Genomic DNA, 13,045 nt, shown 5'->3' on the forward strand with positions numbered 1-13,045 from the left:
CTCGCATGCATGTCACATTCATGGCATAATTTCCTGTGTTGCATGTTTCTTGTAACCGTAGCTCCGTTCAATGTTCCGTGTGTTGACCGACTAGGATGACATGTAGAATCACCTGCTTCACCTCTTCCATGTGTAACAAAATTTAATATTGCGTGTAAATAAACGGGAGTGACCTAAATAATTAAACGTGGAGTTTCGTCGATATGCAACTCGTTGCATATCGAGCTTCACTTAATGTGTAGTGTTTGCGTGAGGTGAATTGCCATGCCATCCCTTGCATTATTGAACTGATCATGCATCATATTAGGTTGTGCTTCATGTCGTGCATTTGCCGTGGTGAATATCTGTGTTGATGCTTGTTTCTGGTTTGCTCCGTCTCAATAGAGTTCCGCAAGCGTGTCAGAATGTGAGGACCCGTTCGACTACGTTGGTTCGCCGACTTCACCGAGTTGTTCTTCTTCCAAGCGGGATCTCAGGAAAGATGACCATTTCCCCAGATACCATTACTATCATTGCCATGCTAGTATTACCGTTTCTATCGTTTATGTATCGTTTCCTACCACATGTTAAATATCAGCCTTCCAACATTGCCATGAAAACCTTCAACCTGTTCTCAACCTAGCAAACCACTGATTGGCTATGTTACCGCTTGCTTATCCATGTGTTAGTGTTGCTAGATGCAGGTGCAGTTGCTTCCATGTGATAACATGGTTTCTTTGTTATATCACCATATTAATTGTTATTCAATTTAATGCACCTATATACTTGGTAAAAGGTGGAAGGCTCGGCCTTTCTAGCCTCGTGTTTTGTTCCACCTTTGCCCCCTTAGTTTTCGGCTACCGGTGTTATGTTCCATAATTGAGTGCTCCTAACACGATCGGGGTTGTTATGGGGACCCCCTTGATAATTTGTTTTAGATTAAAACTGGTCTGGCAAGGCCCAACTTTGGTACTACATTTGCCTAATAACTAATGAACCGCATAGAGAGTAATTAACCTGAGGAAATTTAATCAACCCCCGGGCCAGTGCTCCTCATGAGTGTTGGTCCACCCACCTAGCAGTCGACGGTGCCACCTCGGGGCAACTCGAGCATTTGGTTACTATCCACTATGCATAGACGGTGTGTCCTGAGAACGAGATACGCGGCTCCTATCGGGTTCGTCAACACACCGGGTGGCCTTGCTGGATTAGTTTTACCTTTGATGAGATATCTTGTGCATTGGGATTCCGGTGATGCTTTGGGTAATCTCAGAGTTGAGGTTTTCCGCTAAGGAGTCCGACGAGATCGCGAGTGTCGTGATCGAGGATTTCTATGCGGCTTGTGGTAATTTGTGATGGACTAGTTGGAGCACCCCTGCAGGGTTAAATCTTTTCAGAAAGTCATGCCCGCGGTTATGTGGCAACGTGGAAACTTTGTTTAACACTGGTTCTAGATAACTTGAAGTTAAGTTAATTAAAATATGCCAACTGTGTGCGTAACCGTGACTGTCCCTTTCGTGAGTTCCTTCTCCGATCGAGGACACGGTGGGGTTATGTCTGACGTAGGTAGGTGTTCAGGATCATTCATTTGATCAACCGTAGTTCACGTCCTCTATGCGTAGATCTTCCCCCTCTTATTTCTTGTACTCGCAAGTTTAGCCACCAAATATATGCTTAGCCGCTGCTCCAACCTCACCACTTAAACTTGCCTCACCTATTAAGCTTTGCTAGTCTTGATACCTTTGGAATGAGATTGCTGAGTCCCTTGTGGCTCACAGATTACTACAACACCAGTTGCAGGTACAGGTAAAGGTTACTTGACGCGAGCGCGTTGATTGTTCATTTGGAGTTGCTTCTTCTTCTTCTCCTTCGATCTAGCATGGGTTCCAGGCCGGCAGCCTGGGATAGCAAGGATGGACGTCGTTCTTCTTTTCTCGTTTGTTTTCGTCCGTAGTCGGACCCTGCTCTTCTTCATGATGTTTATGTTTTGTACTGATGTGACTCTGATGTAGCTTTTGGCGAGTGTAAGCCAATTCTTTATATATCTCATCTTTTCAGTACATGTACAACGATATCCATTCTTGCGACACGACGATATGCGCTTCTATCCCTGACGATGCCCTCGTGCCAAATTGAGGATAGGATCGCATCTTGGGCATTACAACCTTGGAGCACACGGTTCATCATATGCGGCTTCATCTCTTCGCTCATGGTTGAGAACTCCGGTTGCTCTTGTAGCACTAGGGGTAGTGTTGTTGCGCTAAGCATTTATGTATCCTGCCTTGGATGTGTGCGTATGTTGTGGTGGCATGAGTCCGTACAGGATGATCGATGTTGGTTGCTTTATTTATAAAGCGGAAGCCTTTTTCGGTAAAGAATCAAGCCCTTCTTCTCATGTTTGCAACTGTCTTATGTAATATTGTTTGAGATTCTGATTATTTTAGTGTGAAAGAATTTGTTGTTACACAAGTATTCACCCTTACTTGCTCTCGTAAGTGCTGCTACATATGGAATAGGAGTTGCTTGAGAAGAAGTTATAGTTGTGGTCGAGCTGGTGAAACACCTTTTATTCTTCTTGACCAACCGAGTCATCCATTAAATCATCTCCACAAGAGGAAGCTGCTTGTTGGGGCCTATAGGTGGAACGTGCATTTTGATTTTTATTGGGGGTGAGGGACAAAAACGCCATCTTTTGCGGCAGAGTGGGCAGCCGACATATGGCTAGAACACCATTCATCAACACAAAGAAATAACAAAGAAAAATGCTTAAACTTGTAATCAATGGAAAACTTATTGAGTTGTAGGCTTCAAAATAAACGGTGGGTCAAGATTACTGTAGAAAACCGCAGCCAAAAAACTACCTCGAACTTGGTCGGGGTTCCTTGTAGGCAATTCATTGGCTATACATATATCCCGCTCATATAGCACATGGGTCATTCTTTTTTTGAAGCTTCACCTCCTTCTTGTATCATGAAGATGCTAAACCTCTCTGTCTTCTTTCCCTCCTTCACCTCATTGCACGCGACACTTGTGTGTCTCCTTTGTCAAGATGATCTCGAACTTCTTTTTCATTTGTCGCCGCCCCTTGTTGATTCTCCTTCTTCCCTCCCATTTCCTCCCCCAGTTTCTAATCACTTTTTTGTCGACAGCAAGCCCTCGTTATGTTCGAACAGTAGGACAGTTTCATCTTCATTGACCATGACAGTCTTGACAGAACTCGCAATCAAGGAGGTCCACTTGCTTTGCGCATTTAACTTCATCCAAAAATGCATATAGAAGAAGTGCTTCTTTTCCATCTTGTGGTATAACGTGTGCACACGCGTACATGCTGGCAAAGGAAGACAATGGATTAAAACAAGTTGCAACACTGATAAATTCAATGAAATGAGCAACATATAGAGCAACAAGCCACAAAACATACAAGATCTTGAAGTGTGTTGCAACTTGGCCATCCATTTTGCACCTATTTGGAAAAGCCGCAAACTTGTTGAAGGTCTTTTGCATGTTGTACCATCGATGGCTAAGCGACCGCGGATTACGCTCACACGTCACTTTTAGGCAGTAGGGATCATAGTGCTTTTGCTTGTGAAACAAATTATGCACGCTTTGCCAAAGCGCCATGCCCCTTCACTCCATGTCTACAACAGATCGATAGTGTGTCCACTAAAATGATAGTTTGAGTTGCTTACTATAAGCCTAGATGAAATTGCGCGTAATATTTCAGTTCAGATTGTTTCTCATTCCTATAAGCTTAATAGTTTCAACAGATTGGCAGGAGTGGTTGAAGGTCGTTTGATCTTTTACGGCATCCAGTGTCAAACATATGTCAAGATCAGTTACAAATTGCTTCATCTACAATAAAGGTGAGAAAGGCGCTTTCTTCATCTCAAAGTGATACACACTCATTGATTCATGGTTAACTTGCTTCATTTGTAACGAATAGCTTAGCTTTCCTAAAACCAGATACAAGATACAGTAAGTGCTGACCCAAAGGTCTCATATTCTGTTGATTGATCCCTTGAAGATTAAACTAGGTGTGTTAAAAACCAGCCCTTAGAGTTAGTCGACAAGCTACGCGTATTCACAAAGAAGAAGAAAAAGATGACACGCTTCCGCATCTGGCACAAGAAACGGCTTGCACCTCAAGTGTGCCGCTATTAATTATTAATTACTTTCTCAAGCAAAGAAGCGCCCATTTCTACAAGGATCTGTCAGGGCAGGCTATGCATTATTTATCACCAAAGCACATTCCGTTTATTTATAGTTTAGAATGGACGGTAACACCTTTTTTGTTTAGAGTACGCCTAAACATACCATATTTTTATAAAAATCAAAAATAAATTATAAAAAGACTACACTCGTTTGCGAACAAGTATAGTACAAACTCCACAAGACCATCGAGAGACAAGCCACCACAAACATTACAACCACAACACATGATGCCTACTCTAAACTGAAGGTAGTGCTCTGCGCCGGCGCGTTGGCCGAAACTTTCGGCCGGCCGTGCGCGAGCGGCACGATCCACCAACCCCCGCATGTCCGCACCGTTAGTTCTTCATGCAACATTTTTTTCTCTCGATACAGCAAATTTCGTCGCGATGCAGCAATTTTTTCAACGGTTGCAACAAAAAACAAAATTTGTAGCAAAAAAATTATCTACGTGATCGTAGCAAAAAAACGAAACTAATGACGCGTGATAGCAAAAGTCAAACGCCGGTTGTAACAAATATCTACATGAACGTGTATGTAACTTTTTTAATGAACGGTTGCAGAAAAAAATGATACCAGTTGTAGCAAAAATTAACACAGTTGTAGTAAAAGTAAAAAACATCGATTGTAAAGAAAAATTCGACGAACTGAAGTTGCAACCAAACGTATATGCAACTTTCTTAATGGACAAATGTAGCAAAAAAAATGCTTGGTTGCAACAAATTTAAACGAAAAAAGTTGCATGCCAAGTCAACGGGGCGCCCGGCCAGAAACGTTTCCCTAAACTGAAAGACAAAACTGCGTCTCTACTAACACAGAATGCCTCCAAGACAACACACCACCAAGACTTGCCTAATGCCCTAATCAAGGCACCATCCACCCATGAATACCTAAAAGATGGCGAGTAGGTGGCGTCACTTGGTCGGTCTCGAGTAAGACATCGTCCTGCCCCTGAAGCTCCATCTAGGACAGCAACGAGCACCGATTGATATGATCGCAAGAGTACCTCCACGTTGAGTCTTCATAAAGGCCATCGCCGGTTCGGAACCGAACCTAGGCTTTCGCCGGGAGAAAAACACCAAACACCAAATCGAGGGGTTGATGCTATGAGAAGTTGGTCATAGGGATGATTATGTCAACTTTGTTTTCAGGACTGCCGAAAAGTCTTGCCTCTTGAAAGCTTGGTGACAATGTTGTCCAAGGAGCGCATCACAAGTTAATAAAAGTTGGACCAGTAAGGATGTTCTACCATGTATCCAATTTCCTCGGATATTTGCACCATCCATGATTTTAAAAGGAAATATATATACACTCCTGGAGGCACCATTCCCTACCTGGATGCTTTGTCGTTCAAGTGAACCAAAATAGATTAATTATTAGTTCTTCAGTTTCGAATTCAAGAATGAGATGCCATTCTGCTGCACAGCATCCCAGCAACTAACACTAGCGCATGGATTACTGCAAACAAGAGTTCGAGTGATGTGCAAAACAAGATTTATGTCAGGTTGGTTCAGCCAATCAGTGAACAGATGTGACTAATAATATCAGCTGAAGCATTTGGACGAGCAGCATTTAATGCCTTCTGAGACATCTCTGCCATCAATTTCTCATCACCTGTACAACAAGAATGGTCAAGGAAACATCAGTTCGAAGACATGGAACAAGACAACTGGGACGAAAAATGTCATAAATGCACAAACGATCAAGAATAGCAGATTTCATGCAAGTAGCAAAAAAATAGAAAACATCTGCATTCATCAGTGTCATCAGATAATTATGCATGCCACACCACCATCGCTCCGCAGGGCGCTGAGGTCTGCCCCGCTGCTGGTGCCCTGGATGATATTGAAGCATAGGAATGCATGTGTCTTCCGACAATATGACTCCGTCGCTCGACGAGCTCTTGGATATGATCAAGGATGAGATGAGGTGCTGGGCTAGAGCCGGGGACAAAGGGCTTAGGGTAGTCTTACCCCCATCCTGGGATGTCCATTAAACCCCCTATAACAATGATGTAACCACCTCCTAGGAGGCTGTGATCCCCCTTCTTTTCAATACAAAGAAACGCAAGGCTCTTTGCGTTTTCTCGAAAAAAAATTAGTGGCAGTCTGTACCACACCGGAGGAAAGGGGTAAAGGGGATCAGATCGGGGGTGAGAGGCAGAGAGGAGAGGGACGAGACTTGGAGGAGAAGGTGGGATTGCAGAGGAATCTTAGGTAGGTTCAGAAAAGTCTCATACAACACACGCACTCTCGCTGCCACATGCGGCTGCTTTATAACCCCCACGCCCACGCCCACTCCTGAGTTGCCTGCTGGCATGCCAGGTGTAGCCAGCTGTGACATTCTCCCCTCCTTAAGCATGATCTTCGTCTTGGGCACCGTGGTCTTCTTGGTCCCAGATGGTCGCCGTCGGAAAGCGCTGTCGAAGCACCTCATAGTCCTCCGAGGTAGTGGCCGGATGTGTGCCAGCGCCTCATTGAACCATGAGTTGCCCAATCGCGACGTTGCCCCACTTGGTCATGCGCCGCTCCCGGATCAGTGTTGGATCCGTCGTCGATGTGGACAGATCCAGAACGCTTGGCAGCTCGGCGAAGACCGGGGTGTAGTCAGGCGTGAACGGCTTCAACCGGGAGACGTGGAAGACGGGGCGCACCCGACTCGTGGCTGGCAGGTCCAGCTTGTACCCCAAGGGCCCGATCTTCTCCAGCATGGTGTATGGCCCGAAGAACTTGTACGAGAGCTTGGCGCAGGGGCGACTGACGACGGACTTCTGAACGTACGGCTGCAGCTACTGCAGCTACAGGAGGACCTGCTCCCCCACGTCGAAGTGACCCTCGGTGCGGTTGTGATCAGCTTGCTTCTTGAACCGCCGCTGCGCGCACTCCAGCTGCGCCTGCGCGGTGTGCGCCGCCCAGTCCATGTCATCACCGACGGACGCCTCCGCCGGCCATGTTGCATTGGCCCCCAGATTTGCTCGTAGAGTACTTTGAAGGGAGTGCAGTTCAGGGACGAATGAAATGTGGAGTTATACCAGAACTCCGCCATGGGCAGCCATCGGCGCCACCGGCGTGGTGGTCAGGTCCTCCCATGAAGCTGTTGGGATGGCTGCCACCGGCGTGGTGGTCAGGTCCTCCCATGGAGCTGTTGGGATTGGCAGGGGTGCCAGGAGCCCCGTCGGCTTGGAGTGTTCGTGCTTGGCCTGCTGACAGGTCGACACTGTTGCACGAACTCCTCAACGTCCCGCTCCAGTCCGCACCAATCGAAGTGCTTGTGCATTCGCTGGTAGGTCGCCGTGGAGCCAGAATGCCCGCCCACCGCGATGTTGTGCAACGCGGCAATGAGCTTGGTGCGGAGCGCGGTGTTGGCGCCGATCCAGATGCGTCCGCCGCGGCGAATGACGCCCCGGTGCAGCTCATAGCCTTCGGCGTCGGGGCTGTGTCGGGGTACGGCACCTATGGGATCGCGTGGATCCCTTTACGGTTCGGCAGGGAGAGAGGGGTGCACCAAGAGCAGAATCAACGATCAACACGAGGGGGATTTTACCCAAGTTCGGGCCGCTGAGAAGCGTAAAACCCTACAGCAGCTAGGTACACTAACAGACCCAGAAGCCTCCCTTTCTAAGAGTCTAAAAACCGGATCCCCTTTGTAGCTACGCCTTGGGCCTCCTTTTATATGTCAAAGGGGTCACCAACAGTGGCGAACAGGGCACACACGGGATGCACAGTTTCTAGTGTTTACTGACGTCTCAAGACAAACGCATTAAATGCTTCGTCAGGCGTCCTTGGCCTTCTGCGGGGCAGGGACCCGTCCCATCGGCACCGCTCAACCCCCTCCATTGCTAGTGCCTTGACACGTATTCAGGAGGAATGACAGATGGTTGCTGCGCTGGAGCGGTGGCAGGTTGGTGGGATCTTGCCGGGTGCACGTCTTGCCGGAGCTCCGCTAGCTACCCCGGCAAGGATCTTGCCAGGATCCCAGCCTTTGGTCTTCTATCTTCTGGTTGTTGACTTGGATGTTTTCTTGACATCTTCGTATTTGCCTTCAGCTGTCCCCCGGCAGGCCTTGCCGCTGGCGTGGCTACAACTGCCCGTGCACAAGTATGGGGTACTAAAGACCCAAACTTTAGTACACCGACAGGAGCCCCTGGGCCTAGGCCATTCATGGGTGCGAGGCGTTGTTGGGCTAGGCCCAAACAGTGCACGGGCACGCGTGGCAGGAGTCTGCGGTTGTAACCATTTCAGTTACTACGCGCCACCTCCATCAACCACGCCACCCAGAGACGGATCTTTGGCAAGGGCTCCCACCAGCGCAAGCACAGGGGCCGGCAATCCTACATCGGCAACCGATGTTGCCAGGAAAGGAGCAACCACCTCTCAACAGCTTGGCGCAGGTAAACCGTTTGCCCAAGAGTACTCGTCATTCTGTCTTTATATCTTTTTGTCTTCTTGAACTTCTATCTTGGTCTCATCTTGTTCCCCTTCTTTTGGTTTTCAGATCTCCCTCTGATGGAACATATGGATGTCGATGCCGTCATCCAGGAAATCGCCATCGATGCTGCCGCTGAGGCCGACAGAGTTGCCGCTGATGAGGCCGCCAAGGATGTACAGGAGGAGACCACCAAGGAGTCCGCGGAGAGGGCCGGCAAGGAGTCCAGTGACCATACTGACGGCATTCCTGCCGCAGGAGCGCCAGGCGCTACGCCGGCCACAAAGCCCTCAGTTGCCGGTGGGGCGGATATTGAGGATCAATCGACAACATCCGAAGCCCCCTCTTCAAGCTGATACCTCGAAGTTGGCGAGAACCTATTCATCAGCATGCCGGGAGCGGCAAGCGCTAGGGTGCCCACAGAAGGAGAAACCTTTGTCGAGAAATCACCACTGCTGCTGGGCTCAAAATCGTTGGCGAATCAAGAGCTGGCAGCAACAAATCCAAGGAAGAACGGCTCCTCCAAACTATGAGCGACAACTTCCATCATCTCCAGGCGCTCCACCGTGCCCGGAAAGAGAAGTTGGACTCTAGGGCAGCAGTCGTTGAAGCAGCGGAGGTGGATTTCCAGAAGCGCGTCGGGGAAACACAAGCCTGGTTCGCCGAAGCCTTTCAAGAGCTGAAATCTGGTAGGGAACAGCTGAACGAAGACCGGATCGAGCTCCTCTTGAAGCAGTCTAACATCGAGAAGGCGCAAGAGGAGGCCTCGCAACAGGCTGCTGCAGAGGAAGCCCGCCTTACAGAGCGCAGCGTCTGGCTGGATGCTTATGAAGAGGATCTTGCCGCTCGCGAGAAGGCGCTCGCCGACAAGCTTCGCAGCAAGGATGAAGAAATCGAGAGACTTGTCGTGCAACGAACTCAGGAGCTGGAGCAGAAGCATATGGGAATCCTTGCGGCTCAGGCCACAGACCATGCCGGCAAGCTGAAGGAAGCTATCGACAACGCCGATGCTGCAGAGGCCGCCAAGAGCGAGCTTGCCGACAAGGTAAATAGACTGGAGATCGATCTTGAAGGTCTCGGCAAGGAGATCTCGACGCTCAAGGCCGAAAGAGAGAAGACTCTCTTTAGCTTGGCGGAGATGCAGACCGCCGTATCCGACAAGACCACACAACTCAACTCAGCCAATGACTCCATTGCTGATCTGAAGCTGAAGCTGACCACATTGGAAGAGACCCTTGAGAGCAGCAAGGCTCGTGAAAGGGTCTTGGTCAAAGATCTCCAGGATGAGAAGGCTCTGCTCGAGAGTGCCGCCGCTGCTCATGATGACTATGTGGGAGGCGTGAAGAACTGGACTGAACGCCTTGCCAATGCCGCGGAAAGGCTTACGGCACAGCTGTCCACCATGGGCCTGCAAAACTTCGCCTATTCTTCCGACGAAGGGAGATCTCCGAGCGCCAGGTTAACTCTGTTCTTTGATAGCATGATTGATGCTCTGAAGCAGCTCCACTCTGGTCAAGCAACCCGTCTGGCCAACGAATACCGCAAACTCTGTCGGGCCGTCCTCCTCAAGGTGCTCACCAAAGTAGTGCACAAGAACCCCGGCATCAACCTCACCAACGTGCTTGGCCGCTTGCCGAAGGATGTGGACCTCAAGGTACTCGAGGAGCTTGTCATGCCCATCGTCGACAAGGTGGGCCAAGTCAAGAGGGTTGAAGGCCAGCGCAGAAATTAGCCGCTCCACTTCTTTTTGCCGCTGCCATTCCATGTCAAAGATAATTTTGTCTTAAGTTAGAATCGCGGCAACTATTAATGTAACATAATTGGCTGTGTTTTGAATGAATGTGCGCTATCCTTCTTGTATGATTTCTTCCTGTATGGTACATGGCCTTTGCTTTACTAGAAACCTGCCGGTGCGCACAGCCCTGCCGCGAGCGCTTCGAGGAACGGATCCTTAGCAGCCTGCTGGAGGTGTCGCTACCGGCAAGATACCTTGGTGCAATGGAAACTTGTCGGTGCGCACAGCCCTGCCGTGAGCGCTTTCAGGAACGGATCCTTAGCAGCCTGCTGGAGGTGTCGCTACCGGCAAGATACCTTGACGCAACCAGTGCAGCCACTTAAGTAGTTGAGCAGGCTCGAAACAAAGTAAGGGCGCAACCGATCATAACAAGGTTCCTTCGCATGCGGGTTTTGCATACAGAAGTCGAAATCGTCCAAGGAAAATAACGTTACAGTTCAAAATTTACTTGAGTTTTTGCAACTTAGCTTTTTGTTGTTGTACTCCTTTCTGTTGAACATCGCATGTTGGTGTCCATACCCTCATCCCCCGGCAAACTCGTATGCGAGGGAACCTTCTATCCTTTGAGAAAAAGAAAGAAGAGAAAATAGGGATATGGAACCTTGGCGGTTCGTTAGTACTTGCTAGAAATAAGCGTAATACAATATCTCAGACAAACGTTCATATAAATAAACATGAAAATCAACAAGAATTGTGAAACGCTTAATTTTATTCAACTACGTACAGGGTGTGCGCCTGGCTTTGCACAAAGGATTACATGCCTTACCGGCAAGACTTGTGCAAAAGGTGGTTGCCGGGAGACCCGACAACCGCGCCTTATGGATAGAACTTAAGAAGATGCTCAACATTCCAGGAGTTGCTCACCGGAATGCATCTTCCGTCTCCAGGCGGACTGCTCCAGGCTTGGTGACTCGTACTACCCGATAAGGGCCTCCCCACTTCCGCATCAACTTGCTGCGATTCTTGGCCGACTGAACGTGCCAAAGAACAAGGTCGCCTTCCTCAAGACTTCGGGCTTGAACCTTGCGGCTATGGTAGCGGCACAAGGCTTGCTGGTAGCGTGTAGCTCGCACAACAGCCTGAAGACGGTCTTCCTCAAGGAGCGTAGCGTCATCTTGCTGCAACTACTCTTGCTCAAGCTCGTCGTAGGCGAGCACTCGAGGCGACCCGTATATGAGTTCCATGGGGAGAACTGCCTCCATCCCGTATACTAGGGAGAAGGGTGTCTGGCCGATGGCTCGATTTGGTGTTGTTCTGATTCACCAAAGAACCGCCGGCAGCTCGTCTGTGCCCATGCCGGAGCCTAAGGCTCGACGGCAAGGACTAAAGGCATGTCCTCTGCTGCGGGAGCGTTTGTCTCTATGGAAAGGACTCGAGGTCCTGCCGGAGCCTGTTGCTCCCCGGCAGGCTTGGTGTTGTTCCCGGTAACTTCCTTGCCGGCAGGTTCTGGTGTCTTTGCGGGAAAGTACTGGCCAGAATTCAACTTCCTTTTCTTATCTGGCTTTGCTGGTGGTGCCACGGATGGCTGAGTCCACCTCGGCGGGCACCTTCTTAGTCTCTGGTGGAGCTGCCTTGGATTTCTTGCTCTTGCCGGTGCAGCTCTCTTGGCACATCCACAACAGCAGCGCAACACTCCGAGGAAGTGCGTTTGCCGGAGTGTGTGTTAGAGGTCTTCCCGGTCTTCTTCCTCGCGGCAACCCCCTTGGCCACCGCGTTTCTTGCCGAACACCTCCGTACCACCCTGGGCCTTCTCATTATCTCGCTTTTCATACTCAGCTTTCTGCCTCTCGGCAAGCTGCTCAACTTGCCGACAGTTTTGGAGATCGTGGCCCTTGGTGCGATGGATCTTGCAATACTGTTTGCCGGAGCCCTCCAGCTTGTCGGCAGCCGCCAAGGCCTGACAGGGGGCGCACCCGGCAACGTCCTTGCCGGGGGCGTCAACCTTGGCCTTCTTGGCAGTGTCGAGATTGCCGGATCACTATACAGCAAACATGGCCTTGTCCCTGCGTTTCCTGTTATGTCGTCGGCCTTTCTTTGCCGGGACGTCGGCGTCTTCGTCTTCAGAATTGATTTCTGCGCCGGCATCTTCGCCGGGGAGCCTCCTCCCTTCTTCAGCCCGAGCACATTTATCAGCCAGAACATAGACCTCCCTTCTTCAGCCCGAGCACATTTATCAGTCAGAGCATAGAGCTCGGCAACATCCCTGACTTTATTCATCGCCAGCTCTTCGTGCATCTTACGATTGCGCACGTTCTGATGGAATGCACTGATAACAGTGGCAGGATGAACGTCTGGGATGTTGTGTTGTATACGGCTGAATCTCTGTTCTGTATGTACTTGCGCAAGATCTCACCCTCTTTCTGGGGGATGAGATGCCAATCACTTTCTTGGCCAGGAGCTCGGTGGCCACCGGTAAAGGCGCCAACGAAGTCATGGCACAGATCTGCCCAAGAAGAAATGGAATTTTTCGGCAGATGCAACAAACACGACCTGACGTTGGGCTTAAGCACCAACGGGAAGTAGTTGGCGAGTATCTTGCCGTCGCGAGCCCCGGCAGCTCGCAGCGCAATGGTGTAGATGCTCAAGAACTCCGACGGGTGAGTCTTGCCGTCGTATTTCTCCGGGACCACCGATTTG

General features: G+C 49.6%; 1 protein-coding gene across 1 annotated transcript in view; it reads right to left on the bottom strand.

The window, feature by feature from the left end:
- Positions 1 to 5,537: 5,537 nt before the first annotated feature.
- The window catches only part of LOC123441706 (UDP-N-acetylglucosamine--N-acetylmuramyl-(pentapeptide) pyrophosphoryl-undecaprenol N-acetylglucosamine transferase), a gene marked incomplete at its 5' end in the record, with an annotated part of 72,718 nt that continues 65,210 nt past the window's right edge, over positions 5,538 to 13,045 (bottom strand). The window contains one exon of the mRNA XM_045117989.1: positions 5,538 to 5,802. Within this exon, the coding sequence (XP_044973924.1) occupies positions 5,699 to 5,802 (104 nt within the window). The remainder of the gene's footprint in view (positions 5,803 to 13,045) is intronic.

Source organism: Hordeum vulgare, chromosome 3H (assembly GCF_904849725.1).
Source record: "Hordeum vulgare subsp. vulgare chromosome 3H, MorexV3_pseudomolecules_assembly, whole genome shotgun sequence".
Taxonomy (NCBI): Eukaryota; Viridiplantae; Streptophyta; class Magnoliopsida; order Poales; family Poaceae; genus Hordeum; species Hordeum vulgare.